The following is a 26085-nucleotide window of genomic DNA, read 5'->3' as shown; positions in this document are numbered from 1 at the left end:
AGACAACTTCATCTTTGAAAGGAGGTGGATGTTTTGAATGAGATAAGGAGTAACGTGCAGAGTCCAGGACTCCAGGGCTGCAGAGATTCATTTCATTCCAGGCCATCTTTGAATTCAGGTGAGTGATCAGAAATTCAAAACTCTTTGCTTGATGGAAAGGTTTGCTTTGCGATTTGAACATGCAGAGCACCAAGGAAACATGCCTTTGAATGTCTCTGTATTTCTTTCCTCTTAAGTTAGCAGAGTTCTCAAAGGGACCAACCATGAGCAATTCGTGGGACTTTTTACTCAGAAACACCTGTAAATTATATCAACCAAACCAAGAAGTTTAGAGATTCTGGAATAAAATGCAAATATGGCTGCCCAAATCAGGGCCATAGAATATGAAATTAACATATTAATATATGAAATTAACGTATTAATGTATGAAATGCAGGCACAATGCTCAGGTTTCTGTCTTTAAAAACAGTCTAGAATGAAAGCAAGGGACTGGTAATTGGATGGCTGAATTCAGAAAGGACTAATATTTATTTATTTAGGAAGAGAAGGGCAAATATTTCAAAGGAACTCCCAGGTTATTGGAGGAGATCTTCTAAAGGTTTTCAGAGAAAGCCTTGTCACTTTTATACCTTAACCAAGGTGGGTGGGTGAATATTTATTATGTTCCAAGAACATGGGCCATTAAAATGGGAGAAAGAATAATGAAATGATCATTTTTGGGGGTATAGTTTTCTAGATCATTGAATAGGGCCTAAATGCATCCAGTTTATCAGGCACCACCTAGACCATCCCTGTGACACTTTATATTGATGGTTTCTTCCTTTATGGCCATATTCCTACTCTTGCTCTTCCTGTGCCCCTTTTGTCACTGTAATATAGAGAAATTAAGAAAAAATTTTTCTTTGGGAGAAGGAGAAAGTGCTAATCTTAAGAAAAAAAGGAGGGGGGAAAGAAAAACAACCAAATTAGAGAAAAGGAATAGAATTTTGTTTCTGGATAATTAATTTTCACACCTATAATTGAACTTTTGTTCTTTTATTCTTCGTTTACTGCCTCTTGCTGTATTGGTGTCTTTCCCTTTTTTGCTTGTTCTTTGTTCTGTAAATCAAGGACTCCCAGAAGTTGAGGGCTGATCTCCTTCACATGGGGCCTGAAATCCCTTTAATACTGTGGCTCTAGGCTTTTCAGCTGCTATTGACTATTAATGGGTTGCTCCCATATTATTGAGAATTTTCTCTTTAACCATCCCAAAACTAAGCTGATGTAACTAAATTCATATTTACTATTTTTGCTCTTGTTTTTTGCTTAGGTTCCTTTGATACTCTGCAGCACTCAGGGTTTTGCCTTGAGAGAGAGAGGTGAGAGAGAAAGAGAGAGGAGAGAGAGAGGGGGAGAGAGAGGGAGGGAGAGAGAGGGAGGGAGAGAGAGGGAGGGAGAAAGAGAAAGAGATCATTCGTTTGTATTTTAAATTTTATTTTTAAATATATATATATATATATGTAATATATATATATCTTTATTTAAGCACAGTGATTACAAGTATATTTCTAGTTGGGTTTCAATCATAAGCAGAATACCCCCCTTCCCAGTGCAACATTGCCACCACCAATGCCCCCAAGTGTTTCCTATCTCCAGAAATTCTAAAATTTCAGTAGACCTCTGTTCTTGCTTCTTCAGTAATAGTCTTTGAGAAACTTTATTCTTTGCATATGTTTATATTTCTTTTTTTTACCTATAACTTATTCCTTTAATTCCTAAAAAGTTATGAAGAAATTAATAAGTGATAGACACTGTTCTAGGAATGAAGAAATACTGCACTGAACAAGGTATGATATCTATCTTTGAAAAGCAGTTCATAATACAGAGATGTGTTCTTCAATAGAATATTCTGTGATTATGAAAATGTTCTACTTTGGCGCCAGAGAGATAGCCCAGCGGTAAGGCTTTTGCCTTGCATGCAGAAGGACGGTGGTTTGAATCCTGGCATTCCATCCCTGAGCCTGCTGGGGCAATTTCTGAGCATAGAGCCAGGAGTAACCCCTCAGTGATGCCGGGTGTGAGCCCCCCAAAAAATTTAAAAAAAAAAAGAAAATGTTCTATGTTTACATTATCTGATAAAATAGACTCTAGTTGCAGGTGGGATGCCTAACATGCAGCCAACTTGAATTGGATTGCCTATGTTCCACATGGTCCTCTTAGCTTGCCAAGAATGATTCCTGAGTGCAGAGCCAGGAATAACCCCTGAGCACTACTGGGTGTGGACAAAAAAAAAAAAAAAAAAAAAAAAGAAAAAGAAAAAAGAAAAAAATCAGAAAAGGGTGAGATAGAGAAAGAAGTATATTATCATAATGCTACATTATATTAGTAGATAAATAGGAGTTAGCTATGTAAAGAAATAGCTTTGATTGGGTCATAATTGTTTATTAAATATTTTGGGCTGGAGAAATAACATGGAGGTAGGTCATTTTCCTTGCATGCAGAAGGATGGTGGTTTGAATCCTGGCATCCCATATGGTCCCCTGAGCCTGCCAGGAGCAATTTCTGAGCGTAGAGCCAGGAGTAACCCCTGAGTGCTGCCGGGTGCGAGCCCCCCCAAAATATTTTTGTTTTTGTTTTGGCCCATACTTGACAGTGCTCAGAAGATAATCCTGGCTCTGTACTCAGGAATCACTCCTGGCAGGCTAAGGGAATCATATGGGATACTGGGAATTGAAACAAGGTAGGCTGTATGAAAGGCAACTGTTCTACCCATATACTATCACTCTGGCCCTTTTTAAAAGTTTTTTAGCACAAGAGACATCCAAACCAAAAGAGTCAGATTTAGCTTTGTAGCAAACAAATATTTTGGTCTACATACTTTGTGAAAAGTTGATACCTATAATTTTTTTTTTTTTTGTGGTTTTTGGGTCACACCCGGCAGTGCTCAGGAGTTATTCCTGGCTCCATGCTCAGAAATTGCTCCTGGCATATGGGACGCCGGGATTCGAACCGATGACCTTCTGCATGAAAGGCAAATGCCTTACCTCCATGCCATCTCTCCGGCCCCGATACCTATAATTTTTATTATTTTTCTTTAAATGTAAAAAATTAGATAATATGGTTTAATTTTTTAGTATTTATATTTTACTCATGCTATGTATGAGTTATGTACCATTCTCATCACAGAACTACCAGTTCTTTCCACCACTTTCTTTTGGTCATTTCTTTTTTTCTCTGTTTTGTTTCTTTTTTATTTAAACACCATGGTTATAAGATTGCTCATACTATTTGTTTGTTTGTTTTTTGTCACATGACTTTTTTGTTCATGATTGAGTAACAGTCATACAATGTTTAACAGCCTTCACCAGTTCACCAGTGTGTATTTTCCTCCACCAATGTCAACAGTTTCTTTCTCACCCTCCCTGATAACCTCTTTCCTCCTCCCCATCTTCCCTGCCTGCTACTGGGGCAGGCATTTACTATTCTCTCTCTCTCTCTCTCCTCTCTCTCTCTCTCTCTCTCTTTCTCTTTCTCTCTCTCTCTCTCTTTCATTAGCACTGTGGTCTGCAATACTGTTAATAAAAGGGCTCTATACATGTCCCTTTTATAGTAGACCCTTCACTACTCTTGTGGCATGCTTTCTGCCATAGACTGGTCCTCCTAATCCTCATCTCTATTGTCTCTGAATATCATTCCCACACTGTCTTTAATTTCTCTTATATTCCACAGATGAGTGAGATTATTCTATTTACTCCTCTCTTTCTGACTCATTTCATGCAGCATAATAATCTCCATGTCAAACCATGCATAAGCAAATTTCATTGTTTTCCTACTGGCTGTATATTATTCCATTGCATAGATGTCCACGGTTTCCTTAGCCACTCATCTGTTGTTGGGCATCTGAGTTGCTTCCAGATTCTGGCTATGGTAAATAGTGCTACAAAGAACATAGAAAAGCAGAGGGCATTTTTGTATTGTGTTCTGGTGCTAGGGCATATTCCGAGGAGTGTTCTAGATAATAAGGAAGCCCAATTTCCAGGTTTTTGAGAAATATTCATATTGTTTCCCTGAAAGGCAGAGCTAGGCAGCATTGCTAGGCAGCAGTGAATGACAGAAAACCTTTCTCCTCACATCTAGACCAGCACTGGTTGTTCTTGAACTCTGCGATGTGTGCCTTTCTCTGCAGTGTGAGATGATTCCTTGTTGCTTTGATTTGCATCTCCCTGATGATTAGTTATGTGGAGCATTTTTTCAAGTGCCTTTTGGTCATTTGCATTTCTTCTTTGAAGGAACGTCTGTTCATTTCTTCTCCCTATGTTTTGAAGGAGTAAGGTGTTTTTTTCTTGTAAAATTGAATCAGTGCCTTGTATATTTTATATATTAACCCTTTATCAGATGGGTATTGGGTGAATAGTTTCTCCCATTCTGTGGGTGGCCTTTATATCCTAATCACTGTGCCTTTGTAGTGCAGAAGCTTCTCAGTTTAAAGTAGTCCTATTTGTTTATCTTTGCTTCCACTTGCTTGGATAGTGGTGTTTCCTCCTTGAAGACACCTTTAGTCTCAATGTCATGCAATGTTTTTCCTATATTTTCCTCTATGTACTCTATGGTTTCAGGTCTGATATTAAGGTCTTAAATCCATTTTGATTTGATCTTTTGTGCATGGTATTAAAGAGAGGGTTGTTTTTACTTTTTTTTGCATGTAACTGACCATTTTTCTCAATACCACTTGCCAAAAAGGCTTTCCTTGTTCCACGTTGCATTTTGTGCCCTTTTTTTAAATGATTGTCACAAATATTAATTGATTGTATATCTTGGGGTCTGTCTCAGAATACTCACGTCGTTTCATTGATCTGAGACTCTGTATTTGACCCAGTGCCATGATGCTTTGATAATTATTACTTTATAGTACAATTTAAAGTTGGGCAAGTGATGCCTCCAATCTTTTCCCCAAGGATTGCTTTAGCTATTTATAGTAATTTATTGTTCCAAGTTATTTCAGGAGCATTTTATCAACTTCTTTGAAAAATGTCATGGGTATCCTTAGAGGAATTGCATTAAATCTGTACAATGCTTTGGGAATTACTCCATTTTAATAATGTTAATCTTCCCAATTCATGAGTAGGGTATATGTTTCCATTTCCTCATGTTCTGTTTAATTTTTTGAAGCAGTGTTTTATAATTTTCTTTGTATAGGTCTTTCACCTCTTTAGTTACTTGATTTTCTGAGTCAAATTGTGAATGGGATTGTTTTGATAATGTCTCTTTCTATTTTGTTCTTTGTATATATAGAAATGCCATAAATTTTTGAGTTTTAATTTTGTAGCCTACCACTTTGCTATATGAATCTATTGTTTCTAGGAGCTTTGTCGTAGAGTTTTTAGGATTTTATAAATATAGTATCATGTCATATGCAAACAGTGAGAGCTTGACTTTTTCCTTTTTTATCTGAATGCCCTTGATATTTTTTCTTGCTATGATTGCTATGGCAAGTACTTCCAGTACAATGTTGAATACAAGTGGTGAAAGGGAGCAACCTTGTCTTGTGCCAGATCTTAGAGGAAAGGCTTTTAGTTTTTTCCCATTGAGTATAATATTTTCTATGGGTTTATGGTAGGCGCCATTGACATTGAGAAGATCCTCCCATTCCCATCTTGTTGAGAATTTTTATCATGAATGGGTGCTGGACAATGTCAAATGCTTTCTCTCTCTCTCTCTCTCTCTCTCTCTATATATATATATATATATATATATATTAAAATTTCATTGGCCACTGAGTTGATTCTAGAAACTTTGTATTGTGAATAATGTACAAAGACATGTTTAAAAGAAAACTTGTGATTCATTATAAAAATGGTTTCACTTGTTTCTTTGAGCTGGGCAAAAGACTTAGCAAAACAAAACAATTGCTTTAATGATATGACAAGAAAAATAGAAATGGAACTGATTGTTTCTCAAAAGTAGGTGTTTACCTCACTCAACATTATATTTCTTGGTTTAGAGGCAACATCTGGTACATATTTAATAAATAAATTGCTGTTTTTTCTTTTCTAGAAAATCAATAACTAATCAAATATAGCCAAACTAGTTTCAACTTATAAACTCTTCTTTCTTTTCTTGTTTCTTCATTTTTTTTTCTCATAAAATCCCCTGATTTTGTCTCTGGGGGGACACATTTTAGGTTTTCAGTATGTTTAAAGTATGCCTCCAAATTATAATTCTTTGACTACAGCTCAATAGACTCTGATTTTTTATAGTTTCTTGCATTTTCAATTTGACAATTACATATATGTAAAAAAAAAAAAAAGAGGGCAAAGGCACCACCCTTGGGGAGAAGATCAATACCTGTTGAGCTGGCTCTTCTGTAATATACAGAGAAACATAAAGAAAAGGACATACCTACTGAATAAAAAATCTTGGTCTATGAATGCAAAATAAAATACCATGCAAAGGGGAGAGGAGAAAGGTAGGGACAGATTAGGGGTGACACAAAGAATATTGGTTAGGAATTAGGGGGCACTTTGGTGGTTTTGAAAGTGCAGTAACTCTGGGGCCGGAGCAATGGTGCAGCTGTAAGGTATTTGCCATGCATGCAGCTGATCCAGGATGGACACTGTTCGATCCCCTGGTGTCCCATATGGTCCACCAAGCCAGGAATGATTTCTAAGCAAATAGCCAGGAGTAAACCCTGAGCATCACTGGGTGTGTCCCCCAAAATGCGCATTAACTCTGTTCATCAAATACATGTAAGTACTATTATAACTATTTTACAAAATGTCTACAATAATTATTATAATTATTATGAACTGCTAATGGGAACTAAAAATATTTGGAAGTGGGCAAGTCTTATAGTGGAAAGGACATATTAATGACTAAAAGTTGAAAAAAAACCTACCACCCCAGTAAATTTCTTGTTTGTATAATTCTACAACAGGGTTAAATTTTTTTTGTGTGTGTGCACCATTCCTAGAGGTACTGCAATACCAGTTCGATGCATGGAATGGATGGAGCAAGCTCCTATTCCAGTTCCTAGTGCCAAAAATCCATTTAATATATTGTCCTTGGATAGACGACGTATCAGATATTAAACTGATAAGAACAAATACTACACTTGACCTTAGCCAAAAGGCCGAGAAGCGACAGGGTTGAAACTTTTTTTTATTTAATTATTTTTAATTTTTTTTATTTTTAATTATGAGAACAAAGATGCAAAGAAAGAGGACAAGGTAAAGTTACAGTGGAAGGACAATCACTCATAACATAATTCTCAGAAGAAGTCCCCTTGCTGATATCTTAACTTTGAACTTTCAGCCAAAGAACATTAAGATAAATAAAACAGAATCCATGTACAATTACTTTGTCCCTCAAGTCCCCAGATTGTAATACATTATAATATTTCTTAACAGCACACAAGGCAATCTAAAGCCATAAAACTTACATAAATCCTTAAACATTAGAGGCATAGTATTTTTTACATTTCCATGTACATGCATATTAGCTTAAGTTAACCTCAAATTTTAAGTTTTTTTTTTAAGGATTAGAGTCAAACGAGCACAGTAAAAATGGTGTTAAAATGGCGATTGTTGTTTGCATAGGCCCACCAAAATATGAGGGGCATGAAAATAAATAACCTTGGCCTAAATATAAAGAGACCCTACCCCTGAAGTTTCCTGGCATAAGACCAACTCTAGGCTCCAGGCAAGCTAGATCATCCAACCCAAGACATTGTAGTGCCAACACACTTTTATTTTTCATACAGTCTCTATTGTTGGTATCATGTTTCTGCATCAAAGATCCTGAAATCTGCATATCCTACATTGAAGTCAGGATGTGAAGTGTCCTATCATTTCACCTCTCAATTAAAGGGTAATGCAGGAAGCTCTGTCCTGTAAGCAGGTCGTTATTGTTGTTAAGTCTTCTCAGTGTTAAGGGAAGTCTCTTCTGAGCAGGTCGATGTCTGAGCAGTGGTAGGGTCTTCTGTGGTAGAGGATTGCTCCCAGGTGATTTTATAGACAAACCTGGATGTTTCGTGGATGGCTTCCCTGGTTCAGGGGTGAATGAAAAATGTCCTTTCTTCTGAGGCCTGTGCCATGTTGTTATGTCAATGTTCAGGGTGTAAGGTCCCTTTGCACTACAAGATTTGTGTGTTCCAATCTCTATTAGATAGGATCTTATTTGTATGTATAGTATTTTCCCATTTTAATGTGCCTATGCAAAAAAGGAGCAATGCCAAGTGTTGTTATTGGCACATATGGGGGCTGTAAGAACAAGTCCAACAATCCCCATGACATGGTTTAATCATAAGCATTAAACTGGGGGACTCTTTCACCAAAATTTCTTGTTGAACAGCTCATAAAGAGAAGATAAAAAGTGGTTAGAATCATCACTGTATAAGGGAATATTAAGGAAGACTTATAGCTGTCAGAGAAAAAATACAAAATATTCTAAAGAAATATGTGTCCATTTTATGTCCTTTGAAACAGTATGGGATTGTTTCACACAATGCATGACTTTGGTCTGTGATTAGGATTGTGCAGTACTGAAGTTAAAAAGAGTAATGTGGGTTAGTGATGTTTGGGGGGGTGAGAGAGTTAAGGAGTAAAAATGAGCTTTGTAGGGGTGTGGGAAAGGTCAGAATACAAAATGAACATTCTGGATACGCAAAACTTAACATAAGGATAAGGAATACTCTTAATACATGCAGTGCGTGCAGGGGCTAGTGCCCCCGCGCGGTTTTCCAGATGTAGACTGGTCAGAAATTGCGAGTGACAAACTTAGTGCAACCGAGCAATACTCAGCACACCCCAAGTTAAGACCCACCATTTCTGGCCTCCTGGGCTGCCACCCCAGAAGGCCCGGAGGCTGGGGGCAGAAGAGGGGAAGGCCGGGGGCCTATCAAGGCTCCAAGCGCACCCAAGTTAGGGAGAAGGCCTTCCACATGGGGTCTCCTCAAACCCCATGCCAGCTAGCAGGGTTGAAACTTTTAATAAGCTCTTTTTCATTAGTGATTTTCTTGGATCCTAACAAACACCGTGTGAAAATTTCACATAGAATTATTTTCATAAAAGTATTAAAATTTAGTTGATGTCAAACTACAGAAATAGTTTTACTGCAGTTTATACTGATTTTCCAAAAATCCAGTTTTTCTTTCTTTTTTTTTAATATATATTTTATTAGTGTAACATGATCATAGTTGGGTTACAGTCATAACCAGTACACCCCCCTTCACCAGTGTAGCATTACCCCTCCCCCCTTCCCATCCCCTGCCTGTATTCTAGACAGGCATTCTACTACAGTTATTTGTTTTTAAGTTCAGTTAGTTGTATTTTTTTTTCCTTAAAGGATGAGTGAAAAATATAGTAAAGGTGTGGTAGTGGCAATCGCCATTGTTTGCATAGGTCCAGAAAAATGGGAAAATGAAAAAAAATCCTTGACATGATTACAAAAAGGCCTCACCCCAGAAGTTTATTGGCATAAGACCGACTCTGGGTTCCAGGCATACCAGTCCGTCCAACTCGAGTCATTCTCAAGGTCCAAGTGAAACTTTTTCACTCTTTAGCTATTGTTGGTATCAGATTCTTATATTTAAAGACTCTGGATTCTGTGCATTTCTTTCATCGATGTCAGGCTGATGTGGAGCATCCTCTAGTTTCAGTATACCATTAAATGCGGAGCGATCTGCCCTGCATGCAGACTGTTGCTGAGTCGTCTGGGTGTTGGGAGCATTCTTTGGAGTAAGTCAATGCCAAAGCAGTGGTAGGTCTTCCCTGGTAAAGGCTTGGATCCTGGTAATGTTATAGACAATTGTGGTTGTTTCCATAGATGGTATCCATTGTTCAGGTGTGTGTGGGCGATGCCCATTCTTCTGAGGCCCCAGCCAAATCATTATGCCAATGTTCAGGGTAAAAGGCCTAATTACATTACCAAATATGTGTTCCCATCTCTATTAGATAAGAATTTGTTTTCATATGTATTATTTTCCCATTTTAATGTGCCTATGCAAAAGAGAAGCAATGCCAAAAGAAATTGTTGGTGCATCTGGGGGCCGACGAAAAAACCCAGTTTTTCAATTCTGTTATTGATTTATAAAACTTGGGGCATGCCACTGTTGCTCTTTTCTCTTGGTGTTAAAGATCAATAATCACGCTCTCTAATTCTCTTTAATAGAACAGTATATTTTGAGCTGTTTTTAGAAGTTTAATTTGATGAAGCTTTGCTCAGGTTTATCCTTTGCCATTTAAAGACTCTAACTTAAAAGTTTCCTATTCCACCACAGAGAAGGAAGTACCATTTGGTACCATTGCTACTTTCCAATGATCCAGCTAACAGCCACCCCAGAAAGTGCACTCATCGATGTGCCTGTGCACATCCGGGCAACAGGCCTGCCTCCATCACAATCTGTGACCCTCATAGCATCTCTGAAGGATGAGAAGGGTCGCTGTTGTTCAATCCAGAGCCTCTACAGAGGCATGAGGAGATGGTAACTAGACCTCAAACGGGCTCCTTCTCTTGGAGGGTGACTTTGTGGGAGTCCACCCCATGGGCCTCTTCTGGTCTCTGAAGCCTGAGAGATGACTTTCCAAAGGTTGAGTGAGAGAAGGGATGTAATAAATACTCCCTTTGAAATCACTCTGGAACTCTATGAGTCCAGCGTGACACATATAACAGAGCCCATTTTGCCCAAAGCCCGCACTATAGTGAAGCGCTGGTACTCCAGCGCCTGGGGGTTTCAGTCGATCCAGATTCGAAAGGGAAGAGTTCGAGGAGCACTTTTTCTCCCTCCAGGTGAGAACATTTGTTTACATTGCTGATGTAAAAACATATATATCTTTTGGTGTAAGCTGGAAGAAGGTTTGGCTCTTAGCTCAGAGTTCTTCCATCCATGTGCAACTCAGCCTACAACATTTTATGCATTTTTTATGTATATTGGATTTGTTTATTGTCACATTTGACATTTGACAATTGTGTCACTGTCACATTTGACAGTGCTCAGGGCTTACTCTGAATTCTGTTCTGTGGTCATGATCACTGTTGGCCATGCTACAGGTACCAAATGGGGTGCTGAAGATTGAATCCAGGATGTCCACTTGGAAGACAAACATCAGACTCATACTATTTTTTTGGGCTTCTGCATCCTTGGCATTTTTTTTTAATTTTTTTTATTTTTAATTATGAGAACAAGGATGCAAAGAAAGAGGACAAGGTAAAGTTACAGTGGAAGGACAATACATAACATAATTCTCAGAAGTCCCCTTGCTGATATCCCAACTTTGAAATTTCATCCAAAGAACATTAAGATTGTAACACACTATAATATTTCTTAACAGCACACAAGGCAATCTAAAGCCATAAAACTTACATAACTCCTTAAACATTACAGGCATAGCATTTTTTTTACATTTCCATATTCATGCATATTAGCTTAAGTTGACCTCAAATCTTAACTGGGTTCTTTTTAAGGATTAGAGTCAAAGGAGCACAGCAAAAATGGTGTTAGAGTGGCAATTGTTGTTTGCATAGGGCCCACCAAAATATGAGGGGACATGGAAAGAAATAACCTTGGCCTAAATACAAAAGGACCCGATCCCTGAAGGTTCTTGGCACAAGACCAACTCTAGGCTCCAGGCAAGCTAGATCGTCCCAATCCGAAGACATTGTCTGTAGTGCAACACACTATATTTTTCACACAGTCTCTGTTGTTGGTATCAAGCTTCTGTATTTAAGATCCTGGAATCTGTATATCCAACATTGAAGTCAGGATGTGGAGCGTCCTCTGGTTTCACCTTACAATCAAAGGGCAATGCAGGGAACCCTGTCCTGTAAGCAAATCGTTGTTGTTGTTAAGTCTTCTCAGTGTTAATGGAAGTCTCTTTTGAGCAGGACAATGTCTGAGCAGTGTAGAGTCTTCCTTGGTAGAGGATTGCTTCCAGGTGATGCTATAGACCAGCCTGGATGTTTTGTGGATGGCTTCCCTGGTTCAGGGAAATGGCCTTTCTTCTGAGGTCTGTGCCAGGTCGTTATGTCAATGTTCAGGGTGTAAGGTCCCTTTGCACTATAAGATTTGTCTGTACCAATCTCTATTAGATAGGATCTTATTTATATGTATAGTATTTTCCCATTTTAATGTGCCTATGCAAAAAAGGAGCAATCATCCTTGGCATTTTTTTTAATTTAAGTTTTGGGGCCACACCCAGAGGCACTCAGGAGTTACTCCTGGCTCTCTGTGCTCAGAGATCACTCCTGGAAGGCTTGGAGGACCATGTAGGATGCTGGGAATCGAACCCAGATCTGTCCCAGACCGGCCACTTGCAAGGCAAAGGCCCTACCACTGTGCAATCACTCTGGCCCCTTCTTGGCATTTTAAAACAAGCTTACATGTGTATGTGTGGTGGTGGGGAGATAGTAAGAGAAATTAATCTTGTTCACCATGTAATTAACTGATGTCTTCTTGACTATGTTTTCCCCTCTTTCTCATATAATTTTCTTTTTCTGTTTCTCTCAGGAGAAGGCCCTTTCCCTGGAGTCATTGATTTGTTTGGAGGTGTTGGGGGTCTGGTTGAATTTCAGGCCAGTCTACTGGCTTCTCATGGCTTTGCAGTGCTGGCATTAGCCTATTTTAACTTTGAAGATCTGCCCAAATACCTATTGGAGGTGGACTTGGAATACTTTGAGGAAGCCACCAACTTTCTGCTAGCACATCCTAAGGTAACTGAAGTGCTTTACATTTTCCCTTGCAGCCGAGAATGATAATATTTTATTTACATTGTAGGATTATTGGTTTGATTAGTGATCAGGTCACTGCTTCCTGGTGCCACACAGAAATAAGAGGTAGATAGACTATTATTATTTTCAGTGGGAAAAAAGTCAAGTGTTTTTACGTTTAAACAACTTATGATCTGTGGCTCTTTAATATTTTATCAGCTATTGAACACATTTTGTGATAGAACAAGTTCCCTGATAGGACAAGTTTTCAAACTTCAAAGATGACCACTTATATATGATATTAGCTCGAGTAAATCACAGTAGAACCTTGAGTCTAAAATCAAGGCAGAAGGGGCTGAAAAGAAAGCACAGTGGTGGGGCCGGAGAGATAGCATGGAGGTAAGGCGTTTGCCTTTCATGCAGAAGGTCATCAGTTCGAATCCCGGCGTCCCATGTGGTCCCCCGTGCCTGCCAGGAGCAATTTCTGAGCATGAAGCCAGGAGTAACCCCTGAGCACCGCCGGGTGTGACCCAAAAACCACACACAAAAAAAAAAAAAAACGTTAAAAAAAAAAAAGAAAGCACAGCGGTAGTGTGTTTGCCTTGCACACAGCTGATCCAAGACGGACCCTGGTTTGAATGCCAGTATCCCACATGATCCTCCGACCCTGTCAGGAGTGACTTCTGAGCACAGAGCCAGGAGTATCCTAAAGAACGCTGCCGGGTGTGACCCAGAAACCAAAGGAAAAAAATAAAATCAAGGCAGAAGATCAGTATTAGAGTTGGTAATTAACTGAATCAATAAATCAATTAATAAGCTGAATCAGCTCTTAATTTCTGATGTAGAGACAGAAACAAATTCCAGAAGTAGGAGCAGGAATAGCACTATTCCCATTGTGCTATTCTCTCTGTAATGAATTTGGAGTCATTTTAGAACCATTCCAAACATTGTTGCAATATTTCAGCATTGGCCAAGTAACTCACCTGGAGCCAAGATTCACATGGAAGTCATTAACAAGAACTCCCCAGACCCATCCCTGAATTTGCATTTGCTTTTGTAGCAGATCTCCAAGTGATTTTTTTTTCAGACCCTCAGGTGATTTATATGCTCATTAAAGTGTGAGTAGGACTGAAAAGTTTATCTCAGAACCGCTTTTTGGTATTTAATATCAAATGGATTGTGATTTAGCTTTCTTCGAAAGGTCCAAAATATTTAATATTTTTATATATTTTATTTAAACACCTTAATTACATACATTATTGTGTTTGGGTTTCAGTCATGTAAAGAACACCACCCATCACCAGTACAACATTCCCATCACCAATGTCCCAAATCTCCCTCCTCCCCACCCAACCCCCGCCTGTACTCTAGACAGGCTTTCTCTTTCCCTCATACATTCTCATTATTAGGATAGTTCAAAATGTAATTATTTCTCTAACTAAACTCATCCCTGTTTGTGGTGAGCTTCAAAAATATTTAATATTTATAGTGATGACTAAAAGAAGTGTAGGAGCAGTTAACAAGGTTAATATATTAAGTGAAACTATATTAAACTATTTTAGAATTTAAAATAAAAATTTAAAAAAAAATTAAATTTTTTTCTTTATTTTAACATCTTGATTACAAATATGATTGTGATTAGGTTTTAGTCATGTAAAGAACACCCCCTCCTTCACCAGTGCAACATTCCCACCACCAATGTCCCAAATCTTCCTCCTTCCCACCCCACCCCCACCTGTACTCCAGACAGGCTTTCCAGTTCCCTCATTCATTCACATGATTATGGTAGTTCTCTGTGTAGTTATTTCTTTTTTTTTTATTAATTTTTATTTTGAATTATGAGAACAAAAGATGCAAAGAAAGAGGACAAGGTAAAGTTACAGTGGAAGGACAATCACCCATAACATAATTCTCAGAAGAAGTCCCCTTGCTGATATCTTAACTTTGAACTTTCAGCCAAAGAACATTAAGATAAAATAAAACAGAATCCATGTGCGATTATTTTGTCCCTCGAGTCCCCAGATTGTAGCACATTATAATATTTCTTAACAGCACACAAGGCAATCTAAAGCCATCAAACTTGTGTAACTCCTTTAACATTAGAGGCATAGTATTTTTTACATTTCCATGTACATGAATATTAGCTTAAGTTAACCTCAAATTTTAAGTGGGTGCGTTTTAAGGATTAGAGTCAAAGGAGCACAGTAAAAACGTTGTTAGAGTGGCAATTGTTGTTTGCATAGGCCCACCAAAATATGAGAGGCATGGAAAGGAATAACCTTGGCCTAAATACAAAGAGATCTTACCCCTGAAGTTTCCTGGTACAAGACCAGCTCTAGGCCTCAGGCAAGTTATCGTCCGATCCAAGATATTGTCCATAGTGCCAACACACTTTTCACACAGTCTCTGTTGTTGGTATCATGTTTCTGTATTAAAGATTCTGGAATCTGTATGTCCTACATTGAAGTCATGATGTGGAGTGTCTTCTCGTTTCACCTCACCATGAAAGAGCAATGCAGGAAGCCCTTTCCTGTAAGCAGGTTGTTGTTGTTAAGTCTTCTCAGTGTTAAGGGAAGTCTCTTTTGAGCAGGACGATGTCTGAGCAGTGGTAGGGTCTTCCGTGGTAGAGGATTGCTTCCAGGTGATGTTATAGACAAACCTCACAATTAAGGGGCAATACAGCAAGCCCTGTCCAGTAAGCAGGTCATTGTTCTTGTTGTCTTCTCAGTGTTAAGGGGTGTTTCTTTTGAGTAGATAGATGTCAGGGCAGCTGTAGGGTCTTCCCTGGTACAGGAATGCCACCAGGTGATGTTATATACAACCTTGGATGTTTTGTAAATGTCTTCTCTAGATCAAGGGGTGAATGGAGAATGCCCATTTTTCTGAGGCCTGTGCCTGGTCTTTATGTCAATGTTCAGGGTGTAAGGTCTCATTGCACTACAAGATTTGTGTGTTCCCATCTCTATTAGATAAGAACCTATTGGTATGTATAGTATTTTCCCATTGTAGTGTGCCTAAGCAAACAAGAAATAAAGCCACGTGGTGCTATCAGATATATGGGGGCGTAAGAATATTTCCAACAAGACCCATGACTTGGTTCAAACATAAGTATTAAACTGAGGGATTCTTTCACACCAAATTCCATATTGAGCAGTTCACAAAGAGAAGATAAAAAACATGGGGAGTGGATCGTCACTGTATAAGAAAATATTCAGCAAAAGTTTATAGACGTCAAAGAAAACACTCATAAAATGTTGAAAACATATAAGTGTCTTTTTTATGCCTTTTAAAATAGTTGGGTGGGTGTTAATTCCAGAGCACCACTTTGGTCTGAGACTTAGGACTCTACAGTACTTAACTTAGAAAGGGTAAATGAGGAGTAATGATGATAGGGATTAAAGAAGTTAAAGAGAAATATGAACTTATGAAGGGGTATGCAAAAGAGCAGAGTACAAAATGGACATTTTGCATACATAAAAACATAATTCAATGATAGTGAGTACTATTAATGTTTCTTGTGTGAGTACTATTAATGTTTCTTCTGTGAGTATGATTAATGTTTCTTGTGTGAGTACTATTAATGTTTCTTGTGCAATAGCCCCCACGCGATTCTGAAAATATAGACTGGACAGAGATTACCAGTGACTTCAAGAAGCTGGGAGGCCAGAAGTTCAGAGCCCCACCCAGACCCTCCCTAAGGAGCTGAATGAATAATGGGGGAAGGCCTAGGGTACCTTCAAGCTCCACCAAGGGACCCAACTCACCGGCTTGCGCAGGCATGTGGCCCGGGAAAGCCCTGGAGATCTGGAGCAAGGCGGTAGAGGGGTGCTGGGGTTACCCAAGTCCCACACCCCCACTAGGCCTGGTCAAGCAGACCTCCGGCATGGCGGGGGGCCTGCCAAACCTTCTCCTGCTAGACTCCCGGCTCCAAGAAAGGAGAGATCCTTCAAGAAGCCGGGAGGTCAGAAGTTCAGAGCCCCACCCAGACCCTCCCTAAGGAGCTGAATGGATAATGGGGGAAGGCCTAGGGTACCTTCAAGCTCCACCAAGGGACCCAACTCACCGGTTTGCCCAGGCATGTGGCCCGGGAAAGCCCTGGAGATCTGGAGCAAGGCGGTAGAGGGGTGCTGGGGTTACCCAAGTCCCGCACCCCTCTAGGCCTGGTCAAGCTGACCTCTGGCATGGCCGGGGGCCTGCCAAACCTCCTCCTGCTAGACTCCCAGCTCCCAGAAAGTTGTAGTTATTTCTATAGCTGCACTCACCACTCTTTGTGGTGAGCTTCATGAAGTGAGCTGAAAGTTCCACCCCTCCTCTCATTGTCTCTGAGGATTGCTGCAAAAATGACTTATTTTTCTTAAAACCCATAGATGAGTGAGACTATTCTGTGTCTGTCTCTCTCTCTCCCTCTGACTTATTTCACTCAGCATGATAGATTCCATGTACATCCATGTATAGGAAAATTTCATGACTTCATCTCTCCTGATGGCTGCATAATATTCCATTGTATATATGTACCACAGTTTCTTTAGCCATTCGTTTGTTGAAGGGCATCTTGGTTGTTTCCAGAGCAGGGGTCCTCAAACTTTTGAAACAGGGGGCCAGTTCACTGTCCCTCAGACCACTGGAGGGTCTGACTATAGTAAAAACAAAACTTATGAATGAATTCTTATGCACACTGCATATATCTTATTTTGCAATGAAGAAACAAAACAGATACAAATACAATATATGGCCCATGGGCCATAGTTTGAGGACCACTGTTCCAGAGCCTGGCTATTGTGAATAGTGCTGCAATAAATATAGGTGTGAGGAAGGGGTTTTTGTATTGTATTCTTGTGTTCTTAGGGTATATCCCTAGGAGTGGAATAGCTGGGTCAAATGGGAGCTCAATTTCCAGTTTTTGGAGGAATCTCCATATCACTATCCATAAAGGTTGGACTAGATGACATTCCCACCAGCAGTGGATAAGAGTTCCTTTCTCTCCACATCCCCACCAGCACTGATTATTCTCATTCTTTGTGATGTATGCCAATCTCTGTGGTGTGAGATGGTATCTCATCCTTGTTTTGATTGTATCTTTCTGATGATTAATGATGAGGAGCATTTTTTTCATGTGCCTTTTGGCCATTTGCATTTCTTTTTTTTTTTTTTTATCAAAGTGTCTGTTCATTTTCTCCCCATTTTTTGATGGGATTAGATTTTTTTAAATGTAAAGTTCTACCAGTGCCCTGTATATTTTGGATATTAGCCTCTTATCTGATGGGTGTTGGGTGAATAGTTTCTCCCACTCGGTGGGTGGCTTTTGTATCCTGGGCACTATTTCTTTTGAGGTGCAGAAGCTTCTCAGTTTAATGTATTCCCATCTGTTGACCTCTGTTTCTACTTGTTTGGAAAGTGCAGTTTCCTCTTTGAAGATGACTTTAGTCTCAATGTCATGAAGTGTTTTACTGACGTGTTGTTCTATATACCTTATGGTATCAAGTCTGATATCAAGGTCTTTAAACCATTTGGATTTTACCTTCGTACATGATGTTAACTGGGGGTCTATGTTCGCTTTTTTGCAAGTGGCTAACCAGTTCTGCCAGCACCACTTGTTGAAGAGGTTTTCCCTGCTCCACTTAGGATTTCTTGCTCCTTTGTCAAAAATTAGGTGATTGTATGTCTAGGGAACATTGTCTGAGAACTCAAGCCTATTCCACTGATCTGAGGGTCTGTCTTTATTCCAATACCATGCTGGTTTTATAACTATTGCTTTGTAGTACAGTTTAAAGTTGGGGAAAGTAATGCCTCCCATTTTCCTTTTCCCTAGGAGTGCTTTAGCTATTCGAGGGTGTTTATTGTTCCAGATGAACTTCATAAGTGTTTGATCCACTTCTTTGAAGAATGTCATGGGTATTTTTAAGGGGATCGCATATAAATCTGTATAATGCTTTGGGGAGTATTGCCATTTTAATGATGTTAAACCTGCCAATCCATGAGCAGTGTGTGTGTTTCCATTTCCGTGTGTCCTCTCTTATTTCTTGGAGTAGAGCTTTATAGTTTTCTTTGTATAGGTCCTTCACATCTTTGGTCAAGTTGACTCCAAGATATTTGAGTTTGTGTGGCACTAATGTGAATGGGATTGCCTTCTTGAGGTCCTTCCCTTCCCTATCATTATTGGTGTATAAAAAGTCCATTAATTTCTGTTTGTTAATTTTGTAGCCTGCCACCTTGCTATATGAGTCTATTGTTTCTAAAAGCTTTTTGGTAGAGTCTTTAGGGTTTTCTAAGTAGAGTATCATGTCATTTGCAAACAATGAGAGCTTGACTTCTTCCTTTCCTATCTGGATGCCCTTGATATCTTTTTCTTGCCTGATCGCTATAGCAAGGACTTCCATTACTATGTTGGATGAGGAATGGTGAGAAAGGACAGCCTTGTCTTGTACCAGAATTTAGAGGAAAGGCTTTTAGTTTTTCTCCATTGAGGATAATATTTGCCATTGGCTTGTGGTAGATGGCTTCAACTAGATTGAGAAAGGTTCTTTTTTCTCCCCATATTGCTGAGAATTTTGATCAAGAATGGATGTTGGACCTTAACGAATGCTTTCTCTGCGTCAATTGATATGATCATGTGATTTTTATTTTTCTAGTTGTTGATGTTGTGTATGATGTTGATAGATTTATAGATGTTAAACTATCCTTGCAATCCTGGGATGAAACCTACTTGGTCATAGTGTATGATCTTCTTGATGATATATTAGATCCTATTTGCCAGGATTTTGTTGCAGATCTTTGCATCTGCATTCATCAGGGATATTGGTCTGTAATTTTCTTTTTTGGCAGCATCTTTGTCTGTTTTTGGTATCAAGGTGATGTTGGCTTCATAAAGGCTGTTTGGGAGTGTTCCTGTTTTTCCAATTTCATGGAAGAGCCTGGCTAGGATTGGTAGTAGCTCCTCTTGAAAGATTTGAAAGAATTCATTAGTAAATCTATCTGGGCCTGGGCCTTTCTTTTTGGGCAGATGTTTGATTACAGTTTCAATTTCCTCAGTAGTGATGGGAGTGTTTAGATATGTTACATCCTCCTTACTTAACTGTGGAAGTTTATAAGTGTCCAAGAATTTTTCCATTACTTCTAGGTTCTCATGTTTATTAGCATAAAATTTCTCAAAGTAGTCTCTGATTACCCTTTGGATCTCTGCAATATCTGTCGTAATCTCCCCCTTTTCATTTCTAATACGGGTTATCAGATTTCTCTCTCTCTCTCTCTTTTTGTGAGTTTTGCCAATGGTCTATCAATCTTGTTTATTTTTCAAAGACCCAACTTCTGCTTTCGTTGATCTTTCAGATTGTTTTTTTTTTTTTTTTTTTTTTGGTTTTCCACTTCATTGAGTTCTGCTTTCAGCTTTGTTATTTCCTTCTGTCTTCCTATTTTTGTTGGTCATTTTCTAATTTTTTGAGCTGCGTTGTTAAGTTATTCAGATATTCCCCTTTTTCGTTCCTGATGTGTGCTTGTAGAGCTATTAATTTTCCTTTCAGGACTGCTTTTGCTATGTCCCATAGATTCTGGCAGTTTGTGTCTTCATTATCATTTGTTTCCAGGAAAGTTTTGATTTCCTTTTTGATTTCGTCTCGAACCCACTGGTTGCTCAGTAGCAAGCTGTTTAATTTCCAATTGTTAAAGTTTTTTCTTTTGTGTGCCTTTTTAGTTCACATCTAATTTCAGAGCCTTGTGGTCAGCAAAGGTATCCTGCACGTTTTCTATCTTCTTGATTTTATGGAGGTATGTTTTATGTGTCAGCATGTAGTCTATCCTGGAGAATGACCCATGTACATTGGAGAAGAATGTGTATCCAGGTTTTTGGGGATGGAGTGTCATATATATATATATATGTCCTCTTCCATTACTCTTTTCAGGGCTAGTATGTTTTTGTTGGGTATCAGTCTGGTTGACCTATCAACTGTTGATAGGGCCGTGTTGAATCTCCAACAATTATTGTGTTATTATTGATGTCTTCTTTCATATTTGTCAGTAACTGTATAAGATAATTTGCTGGTCTCTCATTGGGTACATATATGTTTAATAGTCTGATTTCTTCCTGTTGCACATATCCCTTGATTAGTACATAGTGTCTATCTTTGTCCCTTACCACTTTTCTGAGTATAAAGTTGGTGTCATCAGATATTAATATGGCCATCCCAGCTTTTTTGAGGGTGTTGTTTGCTTGGATGATTTTTCTCCAGCCTTTGATTTTGTGTCTATGTTTGTTCTGACTATTCAGGTGTGTTTCTTGTAGGCAGCAGAAGGTTGAATTCATCTTCTTGACCCATTTTGCCACTCTGTGTCTTTAATTGGTGAATTTAGTCCATTGACATTGAGGGAGATGATTGTCATAGGATTTAATGTCATCTTTGTAGATAAGTTTGCTGTGTTTGTTGATCTCTCTTGGGGTCTTTTTTGGGGTTTCTTTTTCTTGGGGTGCTTTTCTTCAGGTCTCTTTTAGCTGGTACTCTTCAGGCATTCAGGATTTGATTGCATGAAGTCCTAGATCTGAAAGTTTTTCTGCAATGACGTCCTTTTATTTTATTTTAATTTTAATTTTTTTTGGTTTTGGGGTCGCACCAAGCAGTGCTCAGGGGTTACTCCTGGCTCTGCCATCAGAAATCACTCCTGGCAGACTCAGGAGACCATATGGAATGCCAGGATTTGAATCATCATCCTCTGCATGCAAGGCAAATGCCCTACCTCCATGCTATTTCTCCTACCCCAATGATGTCCTTGACTGTTGATTCTTTCTGGAAATTTTCTTCTTGAGTCTCTGGGACTCCACTAATTTTTTATGTTGTTTCTATTGACTTCATCAAAGACTTCTATTTTTATTTGTTCACATTCTTTGAGTAATTTTTCCATTATCTGATCATTTGCCTGAAGGCTCTTTTTCCAATCTCTTCTGTTGTATGGAGTTGTTATGCATCTCATCTTCCAGCTCACTGATTCTTTTGTTTACTTTTTGTGTGACAGTTTTTCGATCATCAAAGCTGCCATCTTCATTCTCTATGCATGGTGTTGGCCTGCATTGTTTCCCCATTGTCAAGCTTATAGTGTGATTTTTTTCCTACGTGTTATGGTGGGGTTCATTGGCTAGAAGATGCTCACACCATGAAAAAGTAGAGCTTCTTCTCTGGCTCTACCCTTTGTGGCAGGACATTGTAGAAAAAGAGCCCTTAGAGAATGATGGACAGAGAGGATCAAAGTCCAGGCCACAGGACAGCAAAGAGACAAAGTCCAGAATCTCCATTTTTATTTTTAAATTTAAAATTGGGCTGAGGGCATATTTTGGATTACACCCTGCAGTACTCAGGACTAGGAGTGACCCTTTTTATTTAAGATCAGTTATCAAAGTTGATATTAAGTGAACATTAAGTGAAACAAATTAGATTACATTAGCTCAGGAGAGTACGGTCTTTGCAGCAGAATCAGTCACATATCAGGAAAATACATAACTTTTGGTATATTCCTCTGGCCCTTGCTTTTTTAAAGGAATTATTATAATAATAATAATATAATATAATATAATATAATAATATAATATAATATAAATTTATATATATAATATATAAATAATATGTAGTATATTATAATATATAATATATAAATATATATGTATTATATTATATAATTATCTCACCTAGTGATCATAACATTTATTATATTATATTTATTATAGTATATATATTTATATTTATTATATATTATATATAATATAAATATATATGTATTATATTATAATATATAATATATAAATATATATGTATTATATTATATAATTATTATCTCACCTAGTGATCATAACATTTCTGCATTAAAGTTCATATTATTCCCATAAAATTAAGACTTATGGGCCCGGAGAGATAGCACAGCGGCGTTTGCCTTGCAAGCAGCCGATCCAGGACCAAAGGTGGTTGGTTCGAATCCCGGTGTCCCATATGGTCCCCCGTGCCTGCCAGGAGCTATTTCTGAACAGACAGCCAGGAGTAACCCCTGAGTGCCCCCGGGTGTGGCCCAAAAACCAAAAAAAAAAAAAAAAAAAAAAGACTTAGAAGGGACTTATGCATAGTATTGTTAAGCACTGACAGTGGTAATTTCATTGTCAGGACTCCAACTCCACAATTCTGATCTTCCATCATTCTATTTTTATTAACCTGCAGGATATTCTTTTTTTTTTTTTTTTTGGTTTTTGGGTCACACCCGGCAGCGCTCAGGGGTTACTCCTGGCTGACTGCTCAGAAATAGCTCCTAGCAGGCACAGGGGACCATATGGGACACCGGGATTCGAACCAACCACCTTAGGTCCTGGGTCAGCTGCTTGCAAGGCAAACGCCGCTGTGCTATTTCTCCGGGCCCAGGATACTCTTTCTTAGAGTATGACCTGATAATGATCTTCTCTAAATGTCTATTTTTGAGTCAACGTCAGGTCAAAACAGGCCTCCTGAACATACAATTTATAAGTGCCCTTTAAAACATCTCCCTGGCACCTGTAATAAGTTCTCTCTGTTTTGTGATTCAGATCCAAGGACCTGGTATTGGAGTGGTAGGTGCAAGCAAAGGTGCACAGATTGCCCTAGCCATGGTTTCTCTCCTGAAACAAGTGGCGGCTGTAGTCTGCATCAGCGGGTTCGATATGGTCAATGAACCGGCGACATTCAGATACAAGGAACTGGTTGTCCCACCCGCAGTTGCCACCCCTGAGTATGTGAAGTTTGATGCCTTCGGAGCTTTGAGCTTCCGCAACCTTAACTTTGACACCCTGGTTAAACAGAATCAGAAGAGCGTTATTCCTGTTGAAAAGGCCGAAGGTCAGATCCTCTTCATTGTAGGAGAGAATGACGAATGTGTCAATAGCAAACTGTCTGCTGAGCGTTGCCTGGCCAAATTACAGCATCATGGAAAAAACAATGGAAGGATGCTGTCATATCCTGGGGCCGGCCACATCATAGAGCCCCCCTATTCACCCTTGTGCTATGCTTCCCGTAACCCTGGTTTTCCCTTTCCCCTGCTCTGGGGAGGAGATCTCATTGCTCATGCAGCAGCTCAGGAACACGTCTGGGCAGAAATACAGAAATTTCTCAGGCAACACCTCACTGAGACCAAAAGTAAGCTCTGAGTAAGGCTAAGGATGACAGGGTAGAAAACAGAAAATGAAGAGAAGCAGTCATGTTAACACTTGGGAATCAGTTGAATTAATTGCAGGGAAGTGGACAAAACGCAAACCCCATAAACAGTTGTTTCTGAAGTATTTCTGAAAATGAATGTACTTTCAATGTTTCGGTAAATTGAATATTAGTTTATATGCACCAGAATATGTCTTTATTTCAAAATTATGAGACCATTACAAATAGAATATTCTAGTGCACTGCAGGTAGAGACACTTGAGATGTAGGTCTTACCAATACTAATTCCGTTGGACTTTCCAAGTTATTAATTAAAATGCATTTTGTTTAAACTAACTTGAGTCGAGACTCTCATATTTGATAAAACTTATAATGCCACAACCAAGTGTAGGAATTTCCTGTAGATTTCCAATAACTGTGTTAGAAGAATTTTTTTGCTAACATATTGATTATATAATTGGTTTTATAATTATTATGAATAATACTTTTGGGAGCATTAATAATATTACGATATTCATTATTAATTAAATAATAATATTTGGGAGTACTGCTCTCAAAAAGTGCTCATGGTGGTGCATGGTGGTCATGCTTAGCTAGCTATCCCAACCTAATGATCTCTGCAAGGGTTCAGTAAAACTCAAGACCTGGGTGTTCAGGATTACTCTGACCATCTTCGGTGTTAAGACCTCCAGGACCACCCCATTAGGGCAGTTGGAAGTGCCTGGAAGGTCTTGTGATACAAGATTAGACTGGTGTCACTGCATACAAGGCATCTACCCTAGCTCTTACACTATTACTTCTGGCACTTATCATTTTAGCCAGAAAATAGATTAAATTGAAGCAAGTATAGTATATTACGTTTTGTGATAAATGAATTAATTTACTTGAACAGTGTCAGTCTCATGGTAATTATTATATTAGATTCAGTTTTAATTTCCTTAGCTTTCTTCTTCATTTTATTAGTGTTGGGTTACATACATTAGTGGACAAACTTTGCCTATTCTCATTTTATTTTAATAGGTGAATTTCTCATATTGACTATTATATATTTAAAATGTCTTGTAAAAACTCATTAACTCACATTTTATAGGACATAATTTTTCTTGTTATTTTCAAATATCCTTTGTGTTTATTTGCTTGCATTATATATTTTTCATCCCAATCTGGTTACAAAATGTTTCTTCTTAATTATTTTTGCCTGTAATAGATTTTGGTAGGTGTTGCAATCTAAACTATATTTTTCCTATTGTAGTAATTTCTGTTTCTTTAAAATAAATTCACTCTTTTTGCTGGTTTTTGTTTATTTCTGATTTAATATGCCTTATTTTCATAATATTAATTTAAAAATAATTTCTAGTTTACTTCCCCTTTAGGTTAAAGAATAATTTTTACCAAAATGAAAGTATTCTCATGCACTTAATTTACAGTTCTTAGTAGAGTTACTAAGTTATCACTATATACTCATTGATCAAAACTCAACATCTCAAAAATTGAGCAATCTGACATATATATTTTCATGATAAATTATAAAGTGGAGTGCTCAACATGAATTAAATCTGCTCATACCACTGCTAAATTTGTATAATATAAAGTTTTTGGATTGGACTACTTATTAATTTAATGGTTGGAGATCAAATTAAAGGATGCTACAGAGAGAATCAATAAAGCCGGATTGTGTTTCATTCTGTGACCTGCTTTTCTTTTATTTTGGGCGGTTTTGGGTCATGTCTGATAATGCTCATGGCTAACTACTGGCTTTGTGCTCAGGGATCATTTCTGGCAAGATTAAGAGACCATATGGAGTGCTGGGGATCAAACCCAGGTAGGCCATGTGCAAGACAAATACCCTATGCACTGTACTATTACTCTGGTCCCTCTGTAACCTATTTAATTACCATCACTCAAGTAGCTAAGTGCATTAAAAGTGTAGATTATTCTCACTTATTTATTTATTTATTTACATTAATGTGAACTGGGGAATGTGGGGCTGGTTTGAATAACATAACTATAAAAGGACTTTGGGGAACAATAGGCAAATTAGAATATAGACTGGGTAGTAAATAATATTAAGAATTGTTATTACTTAGGTAAGTGTAATAATGGTATCAAGGTATATTATAAGTCACCAGAGATGAGCACTACATTTAGAGGTTAAGGGTCACAATATCTGGAATGTATAAGAATATGGCCAAAACTGAAGAGCAAAATATGAGTGAAGGTATAGTGGGGTTTCTTAGTATTTTCTTTTTTTCTG

The 26085-nt window shown here is 38.3% G+C and overlaps 1 protein-coding gene and 1 non-coding gene across 2 annotated transcripts; one reads left to right on the top strand and one right to left on the bottom strand.

Moving 5' to 3' along the window:
- LOC126003761 (acyl-coenzyme A amino acid N-acyltransferase 1-like) lies at positions 1–24460 on the top strand. Its single transcript, XM_049770116.1, is given in 6 exon segments — positions 1–118; positions 10256–10493; positions 10495–10551; positions 10554–10764; positions 12482–12684; positions 23228–24460. Coding segments are annotated over 5 exon segments (1269 nt in total). The 5' UTR covers positions 1–118; positions 10256–10292; the 3' UTR covers positions 23825–24460.
- LOC126033786 (U2 spliceosomal RNA) lies at positions 6930–7120 on the bottom strand. Its single transcript, XR_007504502.1, has one exon. It is a non-coding gene; the product is annotated as a U2 spliceosomal RNA (small nuclear RNA).
- Positions 24461–26085: the final 1625 nt, after the last annotated feature.

This window comes from Suncus etruscus, chromosome 1 (genome assembly GCF_024139225.1).
Source record: "Suncus etruscus isolate mSunEtr1 chromosome 1, mSunEtr1.pri.cur, whole genome shotgun sequence".
NCBI lineage: Eukaryota > Metazoa > Chordata > Mammalia > Eulipotyphla > Soricidae > Suncus > Suncus etruscus.
This window is presented reverse-complemented; position numbering and strand designations above follow the sequence as displayed.